Below are 22,629 nucleotides of genomic sequence, written 5' to 3'. Positions count from 1 at the left end.
CAAGTGGAGTCAAATTTCAATTACCTATTTTTTCACATGCTTGCAGAGAATGGTTTACCAAAACTAAGTGACTGGACTTTTTCACATTTTCTGTTAATAGTACTGGGAATACCTCCCCTTTAAATGTCCTTTCCCAAGCTTATGGGAGAAAACATGGATCAGGGAACTACTTCTGACTTTGAAGCCCAACATAGGGCATCCATCATTCATAGAAGTAATCTAGGTCTTTTGAGGGTTATCGATTTTGCGATTTTGTAAGAAAAATATTTATATTTTTCCAGTAATGACGCCATCTTGTACTTTTACAAGAGTCACTGCGCAATGTACAGTACCCATGGCAACCAACGCTGACTATGCAAAAACTATCATGTGAATCGCGTCCAAGATTAGTGTTTATAAAGTTTGAAATCGGGGGTGTATACAGAAACTTTCTATCTTAGGTCTTAACATAAGATATGATATTTTAAATTAGAATTTTTCGCAAATTTATATTACAGAAGCAAATCTTAAGTTGATTTATGATTCTCATCTTATCTCACCAAATCTTATCTCATCTCCAGTTAGGAAATCTTAAATCGCTTAATCATCTTCGGCTTTCAACTCTGTTACCAACAATGCGTAAGCTGCTGCTGTACAGTAAACAAAATACATTTCCTTTTTATTTCAATGGAGCAGAAACATACATTTGATTAAATTCATTGTAATCATAGTCTGTGTTTTTTTGTTATTGTTTTAGCATCAATACGCTGTACATCATCTGTGAGTTACCATTTCAATTAAGCATTCAGCAAATGCGACTTACAAAAATGAGAAACTAAGTGCTAGGATACTACTGTACATTTCAACATTTGATAGAAACATGAGAAGAAATAGATGCTGAGTCAAGTGTAACTGTATTCATTATGACCCTATCAAGTGTTCACGGATAACTTAACAGCACTGTAAAAAGTTTATTGTCAAATTAACAGTAACTTACTGGCAACAATTATCCAGTAGTTCCTGTATTTCAAACAACAGTAAAATTACTGTAGAAAGAATGACAGTAGTTTAAAGGATACTGCAAAATGAAGTACAGTATTATACTGTTTTTTGTAAGATCCAACATACAGCATTTTACTGTTATACTGGAAATGTTACTGTTATTTATTTTACAGTATAAAATATATACTACTGTATTTTCCAATTTTACTGTTATTTATTTTACAGTGTAAAATATATACTACTGTATTTTTTCAATTTTACTGTTATTTATTTTACAGTGTAAAATATATACTACTGTATTTTTTAAGATTAAATTAAATACTGTTATTTTATTGGTTGATGTTAAATATAAAGACAACAACTATATCTTTAAAAGCAGACAATTTATTGTGCAGTTTTAACTGTATATTTGTAACAATATTAACAAAAATAACAAAAAAATGATTAGATTTTAAACAAAAAGTAAAGAAAAAATAACAAAATCAGTCAGCAATCAATGTATCCAATTGTTGCCATAGTGTAGTTACCCTAAATGAGAAAACCACATCATACAATACAGTGAAAAGCATAATTACAATACAGTTTTTTGTAGGTAGTATGGGTGGTGGTGGCAGGATGAAGGTGTAGGTCAGGAGTAGGCAACGTCGGTCCTGGAGTGCCGAAATCCTGCAGATTTCATTTCCAACCCTGATAAAACCTCACCTACCTGTAGTTTTCTGGTGACTCTTCAGATCTAGTTGTTCAGGTGTGTTTGTTTAGAGCTGGAGCAAAACTCTGCAGGACAACGGCACTCCAGGACCGACATTTCCTACACCTGGTGTAGGTGGTGGGGGCGTCATATACAGCAGGGGCGACAGCACTTGTGATAATCCTGTAACAAATGATAAAACAAATTAATAATAAGTCAAAAAATTAACTAATCATCTAAAATGCTTGTTTTTAGCAATAATGTACTTTGAGCTCACCAGTTATAATCTAGAACATGGCCAAGTCTCGAGATCCACCTTGAGAGAACAGAGAAAATATTACGGAGAATGTTACAATAACATTACTGAAAGCTTAAATAACCCAGTCGCAGTGCTGGTTGGTGACTTCTTTTTCAAGGGTGCACGATGCAAAGCTTGTCACAACATGTATTTAGCGCGTCATGTAAACTTATGTGTATCACGCATCATGTCAAAATGCGTGTCTGCTGCAGATGCTTCAAAGGGGTTTATTATAAACGATCTCGCTAAATCTCATGTGTAATCAGAGTTTAGTGTTAAGTTAGTGTCTTGCGAGTATTTTGTGAAAGTGAGTGTCATAAAATCATAAACCCTTCTGACGCTTTTACAGCAGGCACGTATTTTCACATAAGGCAAGATGCACATGGTTAACATGACACAACGAACGCATACTTTGACATGATGAGCAACACACATTACACTCTGAACACATATTTTGAATTTGCACCACTTAGGAGAGAAGTCACCAGCCACCACTGCGAAGTAGAATTACATTTTGAATAAATAATATTTAATAGACCACAGGTAGACTATTAAATATTTTTGCACGATTTTACACATTTCAGTGACTAAAACATGACACAAATATTACCCATAAATAGGGGTGTGCCGGTTTCAGAATTGGTGATGTCGGTTATGACATGAGTCAAATGTGACGGTTCGTAACATAACTGTCGGTGGGGTGTGTTTTGCTCGTTTAAATGCTCGTGGATTGACGGGAAAGTGTCATTTTACCATAAAATCATGAATGTTATGCCAAGTGTGTTTCAAACAGTAATAATGTTGAACAATTTAACAGAAAGCAATGAAATATTTAAAAAACACACTATTGCAAGAAGACTGCGCTGTCACTCTCTACCCAGCATAAATTAATCCTCTATCTATCATCTATCTTAATAATCTTCAGAGAAACAAATTTGTGCCATGGGCTTTTTATGTCTGTAATTGTGTCTATATATATCTGTCAGTACAGAACAGCACAAAAACAATGTGGATTTAAAGCGTATTGAAGAGGTTTTGCTCATAAATGCAGGTAAAAGAAAGTAATGTGAACTTCAGATTGTTATTAAACTGCACACTATGCGCTGCAAACGCAACCGGTGTAAAAGCACAATGGCCATGCGCAGCAAACGCTCTCCACAGACGCGCTGCACAGTGCTCACCCGGCGTTTGAATAAACTAGACACTGATTAGCTACTTGCTCTACGTTTCTTTAAAATTAACAGCAAGCAGTGAATGTGCGTTCAGGAGAGTTAGTAGGTTAGCATGGGAGGATTTGAACTTGAAAAGCGGAGTGTACTGACGGAAGAGATGATTTGAAAGGTGAGACTTTGTTTAATATGTTTAATCTCAAAAGTAACCGAAAAGTAACCTGGTTTGTCCTGTATGTCAGCGCGTTGTCAGTGTTGCTCCGCTCTGTATTTTCACTGCGTGAGAACATGAGGGGGCGTGTAACACAGACTGTTAACAATTGTTTTTAATTAGTATTTTAAAATTCTTTGATAAAAAATGTTTTTAAAAATATTTTAATAACACGGTTTTGCCGGTTATAGAGTTCTAATGACGGTGTTCAACTATAACCGTCGGTCTCACAGTTATATAATGACCGTCACACCCCTACCCATAAATAATAACTGGTGTATGAAATAAATAAATGTGTTAACTATAATAATTATTATCAATAAACACAAAACTAATTCCGTATAGACCATTCCAAACTTAAGACGTTAAATGAACAAATTTACACAAAACTATATACGAACCAATTACCACTAAGTAAGGTTTGTTATGGCAAAACAATTGATAGAAATACGTTGTTTGTACAATTTTAGAAGTGTTATAGACTGTCTTTTGTAGTCACCAAAAATGTTTAACGTTTAGTGTGCAATGATGGGTTTGGACATGCTACACTGAAGGAGACAAAAAAGAGATACAGTACCTCTGTTACCTCCACTTTCAGGATATTGACACCATCCATTCTGATGCTGGCTCCTCACATCAAGGTGGTTTAAAGTGCCATGAAAAATTGTTGTTGGTGTTAGCTTTGCTGAATCCTGTGAAAATAACATGTACTGAGTAACTAAAAATACAAGTTAAAGAGATGAGTAATAAATTGCATCAAAATCTAAACTCTATTGTTGGCCAAACTCAAAACTTACATTTTCCAGACAAAAGGTAAACTTGCTGTATTCTCAAGATGAAGAAATAAAATGAGCAGTGCAGGGTTTTTCTCCATATCAGAAACACCTGTGTAAACATAAAAATAAAACACAAGTTATTGCCACACTGATTAAAATATACTGTACTAAGTATGGGAGCTGTAAGAGATTAATACACACTCATTAAATACACTCAGCAAGTAGTTGCTTACTTATAAATATTAAAATAATTATTAGATAAATTTCATCCTTGTTAATGTGCTCCGAACTGATGTGCTGTTCCAGTTCTGTGCATTTTTCAAGTGTATAGGCAGTTCCTGACCAAACGCTTGACCAGTCCAGTACAGTAAAGTAAAGTAAAGTAATTGTTCAACATTTCAAATTGGGTATAAAAAAAAATTATACCTTTTTGAGCCAGTATGTCCTGTCTTCAGATTTAGATGAAGGTCCTTCCCAAACCACATCTTGATGTCATAAAGAATCTTAAACACATAACATTTCAACAGAATGATTCAGGGCACTTGCACAGTAATACCTGAAAATGAATAGATTTTGTTCTAACTCAGATGATCACATGATATTGTCATAACAACATAATAATAAGTAAGATATTGTTTCTGTCTTAATAGATTGATTGCAGGCTTTGCCTGATGCTAAATGCATGGTAAAAAATTTTTATAAACAGATAATTGTACCACGTAAAAAAATAATAATAATTGAACCACGTGACTTCTCCCGATCATCCGGGACATATGACCATCATGTAATGGCAGCGTATACAAAACAGGGATACAAAGGAATACGTTGATCATTGGATTAATCCATATCAGGTCCTAGAACACAATTTCAGATCTCATGTCAGCAGAACACTAATACATTTTCACATAAATATTCGCAGATATTACTTAAATCCACAATACATCTTTGTGTATGGATAGTCCTATTATTAGCAGATGAACAAAAGTTATGTGACTGAAAAGAGTAAGGCTTTTATGAAACTACACAATAATAAGTTAGTACTCACCCACTGTTTAAAAAAGCACTGCTGGTCTCAATCCAAGTGAGCACACAAACACACCGCCACGCAAGCACAGGATCTCTTCAGTGCGATGTCCGCTGAAGTGATGATATCCCCGCGATAGACGAAAGGACCAGCATGCAGGCGTAAAACTACCGTAGAAAATTTGTTGTGGACTGTAGCCCAGATTTACATACACTAATAAAGAAGATAAAACATTGTTAAATCTATTATACGTCTTTTCAATACTTCTAGCTGCCATAATGTTCAGTCAAGTTCACGTTCAGTCATTAATGTATTATTTTAAACCTATTCCACAGATATTCATTAAACAACGTATTCTGGCACAACATAATTCAAGTTTATAACGTTATTTATTTAACACATTAATTTCTTTCTCTTACTTACCTCAGCAAAGTCTCTGTCAACACAACACGATAAGCTCAGACTCGCCCTGACCGTTAATTTGAAAATGCCCTGCGCGGGGTTTTACACAGTGAACGTGCTTTATTTTGCACACACGCAGACAATCATTGTGTAGGTGCAGAAGTTGTTTGCTGTTATGACAGAAATTAAGTAAAATTTAGCCGAAAGAACCCTTTAGTGCCAATAAAGTCTCATACCAGATATTGCATATAGCACTTACCAGATAATGATGAAGTGAGTGAAGACAAACACGACGACACAATATCTTGTATAGCTCGCTGTCATTTTGTGGTCACAAAATTAATGTTAGCATATACGTATTAATATTCACCCAGCAGATATTAATAAAGAAATACGTGCTAGATGAGCAGAACAGATACGACGACACACACGCGTTCTCCCACTCCCCCTACTGACAGAACTGAGGAGCACATCACGTGACCGACTCGCGCCTGAACCCTCCGCATTTGTTTAATCAAATTCTAAAATTAGCGCTTTTTTAACTAATCGACTGTTATTTGAAGATTATACATATATATTATCGCCTAAACTAATCTTAAAAATACATTTTGTGACCCAGAGGCAACAATATTAAGAACTGATGGTATGTCTATTGAATTGGCTGGTGATTTCATTAAAGCCTCAGAAAAGGCACCTGATTTATGTTAAAGGAACACACCGAGCATCTGATGTGAAAACAGACATTAAAACAAATATCTCACAAAAAAATTAAGCATTTAAGATATAAATAGACGTTTGTCATTGTGTTTTGCAGTTGGTTGGTAATACTGTATTCAGAGTAATATTTCCCATAATGCATTGGAAAACTACAGTAGCCTACTGTACAAAGCTTATGCAGTAAAAAACTGTTGAAAATACATTAAAATACTGTGGAAACAACAAATCTATAGTAACAAACTGTAAACAACTTATACAGTAAGAAACTGTCGAGAAAAACAGTAAAAAACTGTGAAAACAACGAAAATTATTTACAGTGAGTTTTTTAATAATAAGGGATGACAGAGTTTGAAAGATCACTTCACTGGTGAGAAATATTGTGGTTATTTGAATAATGGAAGTGATGTAGTGAAGGTAAAAATATTCAAAGAGTAATCCAAAAACAAACATTGCTGTTTATCATCCTGCACTTTGTTTAAAAAAATGCAATGTTATTCTCCTGCACGTCTATCATAATGTGATTGTTTCAGCTAGGTTTCATTTAAACCTTAAGTTAGGACACCTGTGGGGTTCCCCTAAAGTTAAGACCGTTTTTAGGATGTTTTGTCAAGTTAGGATGCTTCTGTAATACCACTTTCCTGCAGTTAAGATAAGATAATGCACTTAGGAACGTTATTCTGTAATAGCTTTTGTCTTAAATGAGGTCCTAACTAAAGTTTCCATGGTTACCAAACAGTTAAGATAAGATTTTTCTGTAATACGCCCGCTGGATATTTTTCTTACAAAATCACATTTATTAAGACCTTTATTAACTTATTGGAGCTGTGCTAATTTCTTCTGTGAAGGCTGGATTTTTTTTTTTTTTTTTAAGTTATATTTTTGGGCCATTTTTGCCTTTATTAGATAGACTGTGATTAAGGAGACGACAGGAAAGTATAGGGTGAGAGAGGGGTATGGGATTGGCAAAGGACCTCGAGCCGGGATTCGAACTCGGGTCGCCAGAAGTGCGTCTGCACCATGTGTCGGAGCACTGTCCACTACACCATCAGCTCCGACAAGAGCTAGGACATTTACTAAAATAACTCCAAATGTGTTCGTCTTAAATATGATGATTGCTTGAGGTTGAGTAAATCATGGGGTAATTTTGATATTTGGCTGAAGTATCCCTTTAAATTCATGTAGGGAATATTACGTTCATGCTGTGGACGAGCAGAGAGAGTAGAGTTTCATTTCAGGCATTTATTATTTCAAGTTGAATTACTTTAATAATGTATGTACAGTATGTGCTTTTGGAGCATCAACATTTTGAGTCTCATATGAGGTGACGTGATGGCATTTTAATATAAAATGTTTTGTTTGTGTTCCACAGAAGAAAGGAATATGATGGTACATTTTAATAATTGGGTATATTATCTATCTAAATGCAAAATGAGGTCAGGATGGCTGGTGAATATTTAAAATATGTTCTGAATAGTCAAAACTGCTGTGGGATTCATGGCGTTATATTGAATATTCATTATTTCTTAATAATCATGTGCATTTCTTCATGTATTTTTATTGCCATAATTCTAAGCTGAAATACAGCAAGATGCAACATAACACATACACTTATATACACAATATTTTCCACAACAATCCCGTTTTTTTTTTTTTTGGAATTACCTTTTTTTTGCAGTTTCGCAGCATATTTTTTTATATATGTGATAGCTGTTATTAATTTAATTAATAATTCTGCTTATCAAAAATTTATCTCCATGATGCTTCACATAAAACAGTCATATAAGGGTGACCCCATTTCTTCCCCATCCCTGTGAATGCATGCGCCTGCATGTAAATTTCCATCCACATGTGCGAATCTGCTCAATTATTATTCAATCCGAGTGGCGAGGGTCACGTGACGCTCCAGAGGAGCCACCAGAGGAGGAAAGGACAGACAAAATGGACAGAACTTGAAATAGAAAGGAGAGGAGTGCGATAATGCAGAAAGGAAGTGTGAAAGATTGGTGATGACAGATTGACACGAGAGGGGCTCTCTCTGATATAATGTCACATCTCAGTTGCAGACAGGAAGCGGATTATTAATATAAAGAGAATCGGACCTGCGGGATACTCTTCATTAGTGAGAGCGTGCATGTATGTGTGTGCTTGCATATGTTTACACAGGTGTTATCTTGATCAAACACTGCCTATAGGTGCTAACCATACACCTCCCCCTTCTGTGCTGTATATATGACGTGGTTGCTAGACGTGTTAATAAGTCATCTGTGTCATATCTGTGTCTGTGTGTGTCCTTCATCTCTCCTCCAAGAACAAGATGGAGAGATTAGGGCTCATTTTGATGACATCACAGTCAGAGAGACCTCCCAGGAGTCTGCTGGGCTGTGTTGCCATGGTAATCCATATAGTTCACCATGGATTCCCATTCATGGCTATTTGTGCAGGCACGACTGCTTTGCCACCACCTCCGCCTGCAGACAAACGTATCATTGTGACTCATGCAGCAGTGATGCTCGGAGATCTGTGCTATATTAGTGGGCTGTTTGAAAGGAGTAATTGAATCGACAATTAAAATGTTTTTCTCACATTCATGTTGTTTAGAACTAGTTCCCTTTTTTAAAACACAAGTTTCTATTTAATACAATTATATGGATCCCTCACTGAACAATGATGGTACATGGCTGCAGATCTTCAAAAAAAGAGCTTTTTTGTGAGCTTTTCATTGGTGATCACAATGATCTGTAGTCACAATGCAAGAGCTGAGAATGAGTCAAATTGATCTTATGGAAAGTCGTGCTATAGTCACGCTAAATTTTATCAATTTATTCGTAAAGCAAGCTTTTTTACGTGCCTTGAGCATGAATGTCTTTTTCGTGCCACCTGCATGATTTCTATAAATTGTTTTACGTGTCTGTTGCACGACTTTTTTTTCGTGTCATTTTATGGTTTGTTTTCTCATAATGTTTTCCTATTTTCTTACCGTTGTCACTTGAGTTTGGGGTTAGAATCACTTTCTGTTATTTTTAGACGTCCAAACCCCAACTCCAGGTGAGAATAGTTTTAAAAGCAGAAGAAAAACATGTAAAAACCAATACATAAAAGTACATCCTAACCCAAATGCCAAATCTAACCCCAACCCCAAGCGGCAATGATTTAAAAATAGGAAAAAAAGAGAGAAAACAATACATAAAATGACACGAAAAAGAAAGTCGTGCCACAGACTTGAGACATTTTTTAATAGAAATTTGTGCGAGTGCACGAAAAAGACAATCATGCTCAATGCACGAAAAAAGCTGAATTTCATGCCATGGACACAAATAAATTGATAACATTTTGTGTGACTATAACACAACTTTCCATGAGATGGTGTTGGAGTTTATAGTTATTTTTATTTACATTTTGGTGTGTAGCGGATGCTTTAAATGATTCAACATAGGGAGGCAATATAAGATTTTCATTTTTGGGTGCACTATTCCCTGCAAACAGTTTTGCATCTAAAAGACGTCCAAACACACGTCTAGGATAAACAAGTCAAAATTTGGCCTGTCAGTGAAAATTTTATAGATGTCTAACCATAGCCCAAAAACTAATAAAATAAATAAAACCAAACTCTTAAAATCTTGTAATCACTGTTGACTTTGCTTACATGATCATACACCTCACAAGTTATTTTGGCAAAAACGACATGTAACCAAATTCAACTTTATTTTGACTAGACAGTGGCGCCGGTGACTTCTTTTTTCGAGGGCGCTCGATGCAAAGTTCGTCACAACATCTATGTAGGCCGTCATGTGTGTGGTTCCTTTTTTAAAATACGTGTTTTGTGCATCAAGATATCCTATGTGCATCATGTGTCTTGTCAAAATAAGTGCCTGCTGGAGACGTGTCTAAAGGGTTTATGATAAAAGAGACGCTCGCGTTTGCCAGATACTCGCACAATGTCATGCGTAATCAGAGTTTACTGTTAAGGGAGTATCTTGCGTGTATTTTGTGAACATGAGCGTCTCTTTTATCATAAACGGTTTTGACGCATGTGCAGCAGGCACTTATTTTGACAAAACACGTGATGCACATGGTTCACATGACACAACAAACACATATTTTGAAATTACGTTCCTCGGATGAGCATTCACGATCCGCCACTGGTTTCAGGCTTCCTTCAGTGGGATTTGACCTATAAGGTGATCATGTAAAAGTAGTTGAATCTCACTCCAGCACTACATTTGTCTAAACTAAAAACTGATGAGTTTTTGATGGATGTGACTGTGACATTCATTTTTATGATCCATCAGAATTTCTATCCCCCCATACAGTTGAGCTTGCAAACTTCTTGCATATGCTGACCTTTCCCATGATCCTTTGGGTTGACTCACGTGGATGCTCATGTGCATATGTGTGGGATGTTCCAGCACACTGTGTTAATCTCCCATCATGTGGTCTGCGGCCTGCATCTTTCCTGTTTACAAATGCTCTGTCGTAAACAGGAACGTCGTAAACCTTTAACAGCTCTTGTGTTTATCGCAGTAAGAGATCTCATATCTCTCTTGATACAGCTCTTAATGTCATCTGTCTTAAATACCGCCATTTGTACTATGTCCGAGTACAGGCGGATCATCACAGTCATCTATGCCTTGATAGGAATTGCTGATGTTCTACCACAAGCCAGATGTTCTGCAAAGATGTGCACAGCTGATCGTGTGACTGCAATTATTTACCCCACTAAAGATTGTGAATGGCTTACTGTGACTTAAGTTAACCAATGTCATCATCTATGTTCTGGGAACAGTTAGCGGCAGGACACATTGGTTGATATGGAAACTGTCTCTTCAGGTTAGGCTCAGACTGGCGGTTGCTTATTTTGGGATGTTGTCCATTGGTGTGGTGTAAGAAGGAATCATTTTATATAGATTTATAAGGAATGGATGTGATGCTGGACTCTGGATGCTGGATATTAAGAATATACACAACAGATTATGAAAATGTGAGTGTATGGTAATTGAACATGACACATATATGTTTTGTTTGGGCACATGCATATGTTACACGACACATAATTGCAAAGATAATAAATAAATATTTTGGGACTGTGAGTGTGTGATAAACTGTTCTGCATGTGTTTTGTGTTAGAGAGCTTTATTGCTTTAGAGATGGACTGTATGATGAGTTTTCTGTTAGTTATAGTACCATAAATAAGAACTACATGAATTTGTTTGTGTGTATTCATTTCTGAATGTTTTATTTCACAGAGGACCGATGAGGAAGCTGTTCTGGATAGGGGTGGGACTCGATCCATGCTCAACACAAATTTTGAGAAAGAGGAGCTAGAAGGTAAACCTTTTAACTACAGATATCAAACATTGACTGATTAAAGCCGCAATCTTTAACTTTTGCCTCTCTATTGCCATCTCTGTTTGATACATTTAATTGCAGTTATTTGCAGAGTAATTTTCTGACATGACAAAAGCACATCCTAAAAGTCATGTATCCAAAAAAAAAGTAGTCTGAACAAGTAATATACAGTATGCCATGTATATTCTGAATAAATGAGAACATAAATATGTGTTATCCTGTTAAGAGGATAAAGCTATCTTTTCAGATGTTGAAAAGGCCTGCTGAAATTAAGGGACTGCTTACACTTGGTATTAAGATGTGTTTTCATCGATCGGATCACAAGTGGACGAGAGAGACACAACACGTTTACACCTGGTATTTAAATCCGTCTCTTTTGTCCACTTTCGACCACTTCTGTCCTGAATACTGTGAGGGGGTGGTCTGTGAGACGGTGGGCGAGTCTCTCTGCTGTCATTCAAACCCGAGCGGGAGTAATTATGAGTTTATATGGACGCAAACTAATATTGTGTCGGAGTCCACTGCTTGTTTAGCAAGTAAACATGCTGCACAGTGTTTTGTACGTTTATATGTTAGAGCTTGCTCTGAATTTTCAGCACAATTGATGAAATAGGATTGCGCAACTTTCACACGATTTCAAAACGAAACTACGGAGATCAGCCGCTTTAGTTTTATCAATAAAAAGGCTAAAAATAGCGCTGTTCACCATGTGTCCACTCCAGAAGTCAGAAAAGACGTAAAACTTGTGTTTAGTATCTCAGATTAGATAAATGGCCGGAGGGAAGGTGGTCGCGTGTGGCTGTTCGAACACATTCAACCACATGTGCATTTACACTACAAAAGCAATCCGATCGAATTGGGTTTCGACCACCTCTGAATGTGGTTGAAAGTGGTCGAAAAAAGCCTGACGTTGTCATACTCAATTCTAGTCAGAATTTGAGTCTGATACCGCTCCATTGAGCTATAATTATGAGGCGTGTCTCAACCGAAAAATGCCTCTGCACTCAATTCGATAGACATATGACCAATCAGAGCAACGGAGTGTGTGACGTATGTTGAAATGTCGTCTTTTGTAGCCTGACCGAACTGCTAGTTATTTCGCTACAATGACACTAACATCATTGTGATTATACTAAGTCTGAGTTAGCGAATGTACATCAACACCTACTATGTTTACAACATTTCATTTATATCACTACATTAAGTATTTACTAAGTCATACAGTAAGACTATCTCTTACCATTTGTACGTTAGGTGAACTTCATCCACGACGATACCCATTAACGTTACGTTGGCTTGAAAAAATATCGGAGCCTAGCATGTCCCTCCACTTATTCAGCAGTCACGATTCCGGGGTTCCGAAAAGAAGCTGGCAACGACCGCTAATTATATCCATTTCGTCGTGCACGCCGAGTTGCATCGCCGTGACACTCATTTCAGTTGCTTCTTTAACTTTGTCCTCCATAAGTGCGACCAACTTTTGCCGAATCGCGTAGGAAAGACGGCAAAAACATAAACAAATGCCTTGCTCGCGTTTCTCTGTTTCTCCTTTAAAATCAATGCTCTGTTGTTATCTTTTGACTCAATGTCAGAATCCACACATCTGAATTCTCCAGCGGCAGCCATTTTGTTGTAAACAGATTCAACACACGCGCTCTTTGGTGACGCGGTTGATTACGTTACTGTTAAACATCTGTCCATCATCGTATAAATCCCGCCCTCACAATTTGATTGGTTCGACCAGCTTTGGGACTCACATAGTAGCTCCTCAACGGAAAAACCCCAGACCGATCTTCCCCTCTTCAAAATGTGGTGGGCGGGGCTAAGATCGGCTGGCACCCAGGCTAGGTCGAAAGTGGACGAGCTCAAAACGTTTTGAACACCGTTTACACCTGGCATTAACGTCGTCCACTTGTGATCCGATCGATAAAAACGCATGTTAATGTCAAGTGTCAGGGTTTCCGCGGGGTTGTAAAAAGTAGTAAAAGGTAGTAAATTAAATTATGCCAAATTAAGGCCAGTAAAAAGTAGTAAAAAGTAGTAAGCGTCATCTGACGAGGTAGTAAATTTTCGATTGCCTTTTGTAATGTTATGATGCCTGGAAATTAGTTCAAATCACCTGCATATCTGGGCAAATAATCAAAGATCTTTCATCTCTGGGATGTGATCAAAGCCTGAAGTGGAGCCAAATCACGTTCCTCTCTCCGCTGTAAGCGTTCTGTAATCACTACGGACCGGATCCACTCCGGGTTTTCTGACTGTATCACGTTAAGTTGAGGTAAAACTTTTTCAGCTAGCATGGTCAAACTTATAATGCAGGAAGGCTCCTATGTTTTGAAGATCGATAAAGGTGTAAAAGACGATTGACTTGGCTTAGCGAAATAATGAAGATTGACAAGCCTTTCAGTTCGTGGGATAAGAAAACCAAACAGGTAATTGCGTGTCTTTGCACAGTATGACTAACGTAAGAGGTCCTGTATTTTGGGGGTAAATGATTTCTCACGTTACTGATCAACCGCGGCACGCTTTTACATGCTATGCTGATATAGCCAGTGGCTGGTACAACGGGTTTGTTTAACTCGTGGGTAAACTTCATGTGGATCCACAAGAACCAAGAGGCAGATGACATCCAAATCCTGTGAGAGCGATTGACGAGGAATCATAAGAGGAAACTGCTTCCGAAATGCTCTCGCGGGACTTTGATGGCATCCACCTGTCGGTTCTTGCAGTTGCATTTGCGCGTGGTCACAATTACGTAACATTTGTACATATATTTAAAGGGACCATTTAACATGTCCGCCCAAAAAAAAATCAATTCATACTCCACACGCCAAACAGACGGGGGCAGTATACCTCCAGAAAAGTGAGTTGGTCTATTTTAATTTAGCAGCTGCAAATTCAGCAGCATATATCAAGTTTGATTTACATTAGCAACTAAGTTATCATTAGTCACAAAAAAAACATTGTCTCATTAAAATTGCAATGTTTTCCGCTACGTTTCGTGCGTCCATTTGGTGTTCATTATAATCGAAGACATTTCAAGCTTCTTAGCTAATGTTACATTTTAGCATCCGCTTGGTAGATAACGGGTGAAAACCGGATCGGATCCGTGGGTAGAGCTAACTATTAAACGTTAACAGCTAAGGATGCGCAATAATTTGCATGCGATAGTCATTGCGCTTCTCGTCAGTGAAGCCGGTTTATTGATTAAAAGTGAATCGCCATCAGCTGCTTTCAGATGGAGCCACATTTACTGCACAAAGCCGTAGTTCATGTACAAGCTGAGCATAGGTTATGGCAATGCCTATTATAAGTGAACTTCTAGCGAAATACTAACAGCATCTTACTTACCAATCGAAAAGAAAAGTTGTCATTTCGGAGTCGAACCTCATTTCTTTCATGTTCATTAGTTGTCTCCAGCGATGAAAAGCAGTGCCAGTATTTACTCTGGTTCGGTTTCTTTATTTATCATATTTTATTTGTGATTCCGAGCGCGTTGTTCCCTGCAGCAAATGTTTGTGGTAACATAGTGGTAAATGTCTCTTGCTTTAGCCATTCTTCCGCTCTCTTCCCTGAACTGAAATACGTCCGAAACCCCTATTGCAAGGCAGGAAGGCATCAAGGCATGTCCGAATCCATGGCTGTCCGAATTGCATTTCTCTGAGCTGCATTCATAAATCTTAAATCAACAAGTCAGCTGCCTTAGTTTTCGGACGCAGCGGTACTAGTAGAGGGCTGTACTCCCACTTATTCGTGTATTGCAGTTTGGCTGGCGGTTATGTGCGTGGCCCGCATACCGCCTCCCATGGTCGAAACTGGTATTACAACACCAGTCGGGCTGTAGCTAGTAATTTAGCATGCTAATTCAGATTGATATTTCTGCAGCACTATACCTTGTCATTTTTTTAATGACATCTTTGCCCTTATTTCTTCTCATTCTTTTGATGCGTGTAACTAATTTTTAAAAATCTTTTACCTCAATTATTACAAATGGCACCTTTAAGCACAGCAGTTTAAAAACAGGTGATTTTAAGCCATTCAAACACAAACAACAGTGCGTCCGCTGTTTCTGTGTCAGAGGAGCACGCTTTTGTATGTTATATATGTCAAAATCTATGTAAATAATAGAAAGGTCGCTGATTAACACTTGCAATTCAGTGTCGTGATGGTTTTAAAAAATATTCTGAAGGTAGTAAAAAAGGTAGTAAAAAGTAGTAAATTTAACTTAAGGATTTCTGTATAAACCCTGAGTGTAAACAGCCTTTAATATTACGCAGCAGCCGAAAATAGTCCCCTTAGTAACTTTCAATGGCAGGGGACTTTTTTTGGGCACTGCGTAATATCATTGCTGTATGATTATATAATTTTTTTAAGTGACGGAACGTCACTGCCTGTGTAGACAGCACACTTTTGTATTTACTGGTAAATTCATTCTGGTAAATTCATTTAATTTACCGGAATTACGGTGGGAAAGAGGCTATTGTCAAAACAACAGATGATTTATTCCCCATGATTTTTTATGATTTACTCAACTGAATTTTGTTCATAACTGAAAAGGTTATGTATTGCAGCTTTAGAAACTGGTTAAAGTCATTTCCCACAATTGTTTCTTAAAACATTATAAATGTTAGAAATGTATTGCTGAGATTTTCCCTTATTTCTAAATTCAAGATTATTTAGGGCGAGGTTAAAAGGGTGGCTTGATGATGCACCGAGCATGGGCCTGCCCTCAACACAATCATGAGCATAAGTGATGCGTCTGCATTTTTTTCAACCCGCGGGTCCCACTTTTATGAAATTTTTTGCCCGCCCCAGTCAGCCCTGTAACACTGTAACTATTTTTACAACCCGCACCGCCCCGTGACCATTAAAATAGACATACTAGGCATTTGTAATGTAATTAAAAAGAGGTTTTATTTCAGCCTAAAATTGCTTGGAAACAGCCATTAGATTACATCGCCCTGTAAAGTGGCAACAACATACGCGAATGAACCATTGAAACCAGCATGGTCATATTAATATAGAGATAGGATAATGATAAACATTTTCAACATTTACAAAGCAGCGTTTTTATTATCTATTCACAAATTCCCTACCTTAATTTCTCCTGCAGATCGTCTTTCATCTTTTATTTCTCCGTTTGTTTTGTTGTTGCGGCTGGCAACGGGAGCTACTTGGCGCTACTGTGAGGTGACGCCAAAGGTTTGGGGATATCAAGTTACGTTGCGGAAGTTTCGTTGCCACGTAGGCCTACGTAATTTAACCTTATCAAAGAACGTAATAAAATATAAAAATATATATTCCCAAATATTTAATATATATGCTACAGGGAATTAGACGCAACATATGTAGGTTCTCCTAATATATTCCTAATATTTATTTTTATATAAAGCTGGGCGGATTAGCTAGCAAATGTATTTGTTGCATGCTAAAGGTAAAGTTATTCAGTAAATATTCAGTGACTACTTTTCTCTTTTCTTGTCAGTATTGTTGTTTGTCTACACTTTTAAAGAGCAACTATCCTCCGATTCACGATTTTACACTGTCTTTGTTGTTTAAGTGTGTATTAGTACATGTTAACAATATGCAAAGGTACATACCCCAAAGAAACGATGAGGCGAGTTATCAAAGTTACCAAAACCGTTTTTAACATCTTTATTAAAAAGTGTGTACTGTTTTGTATGAATCCACTGTTCGACATGAGCTGTAAGGAAATATGAAATGTGTGATTTCGTTCCAGCTTTTCAGCACACAGAGAAAGTGAGAGTGTCTGTCCCTGAAGAACCTCTTTGTTTCTAAAATGCATCCTTACCTAACCCCCACGAGGTCTCTAAACTGCAAAGTAAATGTGTGTGTAACAGTTCTGTATTGTATTGTTTAGAGAAAAACCCATAGACACTGTGACACAGCTTTGTGTAAAGACAAATCATAATTATAATCTGATTTATCTTTTTAAATTAGCATGAAAGCAATTTTGAAAAGAAATTGTAATTGTCCCTGACAGGTCACCGTACCCTTTACATTGGGGTGCATGTCCCTCTGGGTAGAAGATCACACAGACGGCATCGTCACCATGGACACCGCCACAGGAAGAGGTCACGGGAGAGGGACTCAGGCACAGAAGATGGCAGAGAATCACCATCATACAGTAAGATCTTCATCACACTCAAAAGCTACATGACAACAACATGTATAAATGTGTAAAAGAGGAAACAGACACGTTCCTGTCTCTGTCCAGCGGATACGCCGTCTCAGCGTGTACAGTTTCTGTTGGGGATGGAGGATGACGAGGAGCACATCCCTCATGCTCTCTTCACTGAGCTGGATGAGATCTGTTTGAAAGACGGAGAAGATGCAGAATGGAAAGAGACAGCCAGGTACAAACACACATCCACATGATCAGACACTGCCATATAAATAAATGATGTTAGTGTTAAATAAAAGTGTTTTAAATCAATATATCCAGGGCGCTTGTGCTTTCTTGGTTTGGAAGAGATAAACTTCTGGTCCATTACAGTGAGTGCAATGTTAGACACTGGATTGTGGTACTGCATTCAATTGAGAACACAAAAGTAAATTAAATTGGACAATTATTTGTCTATTTTTTTTCTCACAAGTACTTTTTCTATTTAATCTACAGGGTCTTTATAGTTTTAAAATCATTAAAGACTTTTTTATGGGAATGTGTAATACCGCAATTATTTTCTAAAGGAATACATTTATAAAAACCCAATTTATAAAAAATCTGAAGCAAAAAATGATTTATTAATTTTACACTGTGTGTATGTTTTCATAATCATTCTGAATCTGATCTCTAAAAAAATTCCTTCACAAAAATGCAATTCTTTCAGCTTTTTGCTAAAAAATTTGTATTTTTGAAGAAAAATACCCACATTAGGAATTTTATGTTTAAGTTTTACTTACTTCAATGAATTGAGGAGCTCAAATGCAAAAGCCCCTAAAGGGGGTCGCACACCGGATGCGCAGCTCAGCGCCGCTCCATTCTAAAAAACTCGAACACATTGTTTTCTATTAGTATAAGCACACGGCTCCCAGCTACGACTCAGGAAGTTGCTCAAATCCCTGTCCTGCCACAGAGTACCACTCACATAGTTTAGCATCAAATAACATCATATTTGTCCCAAATCATTAACGATTAACATTGGCTGCTAACGTATATTTTGCATTTTGAAGTAGACGCTATCTGACTAAGCTCGCGCTATTTAATGTGCACCTCCGGTTTACAATACCTCAGAGTTGTCCTAGATGCAACTTGACGCGGCGCGACGCTGAGCTGCACGTCCGGTGTGCGACCTCCTAAAGTGTCCCCTCTTTCAAAAATAAGCTAATGATATTAACCAAATGCTATCGGCACGTATTATACATTCATCAAATATCTTCGCTTCAAATCTGCTTAATCCCGGCCTCATGCCATTCAGAAATACCGCTTTGTTGGCAGAATCTGCTAAATGCCACATCGATTTTACAAGTCCTTTAAGTGACAAATCCTTTAAGTGCACAAAAGATAAACCGAATGAAAGACAGGCATGCGAAAAGACAGTGGATCACATTGAAACTTGGGTCCCTCATGAGTACTTGGACCTGAATACAACCTGCATGTGGTTTTGCCAAAAAGCGTGCATGCACTTAGAGGGTTTTGCAATGAAAGACATTCAATTCAATTTCAATTCAATTCAATTTTATTTATATAGCGCTTTTTACAATTGTTAATTGTTTCAAAGCAGCTTTACATGAACAGATGTAGGGAAAACACAGACTACTCAATAGACAATATAAGAAGAAGACAAAGGCGGCTAAGAATAAACCGTACAAGCGAGCGTAGTAATAATGTAACGTATACAGTAAAGTGCTAAGTTTAGCCAATGTTGGCTGACTCTCCCGGGGATGAAAAAACCCCTTGGAGAAAAACTCTGTGGGAAAACTCCTAGGAGGACAAAAACCCTTGAGAGAGATTAATATATATTTATATATATATAAACACGATAGGTATAGGAAACGGGTAAGCGGATTAAACTGGTTCAGCCGTTGGTCGTTGCTTGCGAATCGGCTGGGCATCATGTTGAAGGACAGCCAGTAGATCAGTGGTGTGATGACCTTCACAGCAGCAGGAACTGGGTCTGTTTGTCTCATTGTCCTCGGGTCGAGGACGAGACAGGGAGACAAAAACAGAATTCTATTAGCGTAGGGGCCGTTCGCATGTAATGCAAGTGTCATACAGTATTGTGGTTTAAAATCCGCTCGGTTCCAGACAGGCTAACTATTGCGGCATAAGTATATTACCCAGATGAGTTCTGTGAGTGCTTTGTTCTGGACAAACTAGCTATTGCGGGATAGGTACATTTACTTGACATTTTATGTGAATGCTTTGTTAAAGAAGAATGTCTTCAGCTTAGACTTAAAGTGATCGACTGTGTCTGATACTCAAACATTATTTGGTAAATCATTCCAGAGCTTAGGGGCTAGATATGAAAAGGATCTACCACCTTTTTTAATTTAAAATCCATCAATGATTTAAATTATTTACATCTGAGTTGTATTGTAAGCCACATTTATCATTCTTCCCAACAGAAATATTATTCTCACTGCTGCTAGTTTTCTTCTTTTCTCTGTAGATGGCTAAAATTTGAGGAGGATGTGGAGGATGGAGGAGAGAGGTGGAGCAAACCGTATGTTGCCACACTTTCCCTGCACAGTTTGTTTGAACTGCGGAGCTGCATCCTCAATGGAATAGTCATGCTGGACATGAGAGCCAACTCACTGGAGGAGATCGCTGGTACAGATCTTCTGAAGCTTACTCTTCAGCCTTCAAAATATAACGTAACTGTGCATTATTTGTGTGTTTTTGTAGATATGGTTCTGGACCAGCACGAGACCTCGGGTGTTCTGGGTGAGGAGGTACGGAAAAAGATTCGAAACGCTCTCCTTAAACAGCACCACCATCAGAACCAGAAGAAACTGGCCAATCGGATCCCCATCGTACGTTCCTTTGCAGATATCGGCAAGAAGCAGTCTGAACCTCACTCTATGGATAAGAATGGTACTGCTCAATGTACTCCACCAGCAGCTATTGTCTACATATACCATCTATCTTATCATCCATTTGTTGGTTTTTCTGTGTCTCAGTTGTAGTCGCAGGCCATCCATCTCTCAAGCCCCCTTCTCAAGACCTCTGGTCTAGGTTCACATGTGGCATGAGAGACAGACAGGCGCTCTTATGTCCAGCCTGGTCCCTCCACTGTCCCAAATGTGTGTCAGATCCTCAGAAACCCCACATGTGCCCTTCTGCCCTTCCTGCCAAAGACAACCCTCACTCCCGACCCCAAAAAACTCCCATCCATTTCAGCAAGAGACTCAGCCCACCTTATGGGTACCACAGCATCCCCACCTTCAACCCAGAGGAGGAGCCACCATCAGGCAATAGATTGCAGATTAGCTATTAGTAAATTGTAGTCTAACCCATAGATATGCAATACCTACTGTAAATCTGCATACAGTACCTACTGTAGAATATTTAACCCTTAGATGTGGATTACCTAAATGCAGACACACAAATAGTATTCACAGTTTAGTATTTAACCATAGAGGAGTAGTTATTAGAGGACTACGAATTGTAGTCTTATAGTTTCTTTGCTGCTTCCAGATGCTGTTTATATATTAATTTCAATAAACTTTGTAACCTCATAAAGCCACGGTCACACTTATGGAGGACCAAGCCTACAATTTTTTAAATTATATAAATAATAATAAATAAATACAAAAGTAAATGTACAAAAAAATATATAAATCAAACATAAATCAATAAATACAAAAACAAATATAAATATGCAGATAAATATAAAAAACAAACATTTATGAGTATTACTACTTTTCTGCGTATTTGTTTTTGTATTTATTTATGTTATATATATTTTTCTTTTTTCTTTTATTTAACATTCAGTCATAATACAAAAAAATTTTGTTTTATATATTTCTTTGTACACATATGGCGCTTTTCCATTGCATAGTACCCCACGGTTTAGTTTAGTTTGGGTCGGGTCAGCTTACTTTTGGGAGCTTTTCCATTGGGTGCAGTACGTAGTACCCGATACTTTTTTTCGTACCACCTCGGTTGGGGTTCCAAGCGACCCGAGCTGATACCAAACGTGACGCGAAAACACTGTAGATCACTGATCGGTCTGAGAGAATCGTCACGTCATCGCTATAATGTAAATATTAGCTTTAGCTTACTGCTAGCTTGCGCTGTCTCAAGCAAACATGTTGTTATCTGTGTTCTGCTATAAGTTTCCAAACACCCTTTTAGCGATGAAAAACATCCGCAGGTTGAGAATCCGGGACACCATAACAGTTTTTTCCAGACTTGCAGTTTGTGGCGGCACATTCCCGACTTGCACGTCCGCATTATATAGTCTTAAATGCAACTTGAATGAGGCTCAGTGGAGCGCCGTCGACTGACGCCACGGGTCGTGTGTTTGAACAGAAACTGTCATGTGAGACAGAGGTAGTTATAAACGCGATGTGCAAACATCTATTTGTGGTGGCCAATTTTAATTTTGTGGCAGACTGAGAAATAAATGAATGTATGGGAATGTACAACAACGCTCTCACGTGTATGATGTCACAGCAGTAGGCAGCGTAAATATAACGACACGCCTATAATCCCTCCCACTCCGAAGTGATACTAAACTCGATGGAAAAGCTAACCACGCCAAAGTGAGGTGAGCTGACCCGACCCAAACTAAACTAAACCGTGGGGTACTATGCAATGGAAAAGCGGCAATATATATATATATATATATATTTTTTTTTTCATCATTTTGCCGACTTGGTCCTCCACACTTTAGGTTTGATGTATCGTTCATCTATTGGTCACACGCCTTCACATGATACAAATTTGTGATTTTACCAAACTTGAACTTTGGAACTCAGCAAGCACGAAAAATTTTGCACAAGCGTTTCCGGTCTGGTGTATTCACATGTCTATGAATGGATGTAAATG

The 22,629-nt window shown here is 37.8% G+C and overlaps 1 protein-coding gene and 1 long non-coding RNA gene across 9 annotated transcripts in view; one reads left to right on the top strand and one right to left on the bottom strand.

Annotated features, from left to right (window-relative positions):
* slc4a10a (solute carrier family 4 member 10a) overlaps positions 1-22,629 on the top strand; it is a 55,571-nt gene that overhangs the window by 18,448 nt on the left and 14,494 nt on the right. For 5 of the 6 annotated variants that reach the window (XM_065241591.1, XM_065241590.1, XM_065241594.1 and 2 more), the window contains 5 exons: positions 11,510-11,591; positions 17,617-17,760; positions 17,851-17,989; positions 20,246-20,406; positions 20,482-20,670. In XM_065241591.1, the coding sequence (XP_065097663.1) occupies positions 11,510-11,591; positions 17,617-17,760; positions 17,851-17,989; positions 20,246-20,406; positions 20,482-20,670 (715 nt within the window). Of the gene's footprint in view, positions 1-11,509; positions 11,592-17,616; positions 17,761-17,850; positions 17,990-20,245; positions 20,407-20,481; positions 20,671-20,756; positions 21,048-22,629 lie in introns of all 6 variants that reach the window. The other variant, XM_065241595.1, reaches the window with a different exon arrangement.
* Positions 1,373-5,720, bottom strand: LOC135719056 (uncharacterized). 3 transcript variants are annotated; one of them, XR_012334981.1, is made up of 7 exons: positions 5,571-5,720; positions 5,169-5,360; positions 4,550-4,626; positions 4,145-4,232; positions 3,925-4,039; positions 1,947-1,985; positions 1,373-1,852 (listed from the first exon to the last, which is right to left on the bottom strand). It is a non-coding gene; the product is annotated as an uncharacterized lncRNA (long non-coding RNA). The 3 variants fall into 3 exon arrangements; XR_010521008.2 differs by having other exon boundaries at positions 5,173-5,702; XR_010521007.2 differs by having other exon boundaries at positions 5,169-5,697.

The sequence above is a fragment of the Paramisgurnus dabryanus genome, chromosome 14 (genome assembly GCF_030506205.2).
Source record: "Paramisgurnus dabryanus chromosome 14, PD_genome_1.1, whole genome shotgun sequence".
Classification (NCBI taxonomy): Eukaryota; Metazoa; Chordata; class Actinopteri; order Cypriniformes; family Cobitidae; genus Paramisgurnus; species Paramisgurnus dabryanus.
This window is presented reverse-complemented; position numbering and strand designations above follow the sequence as displayed.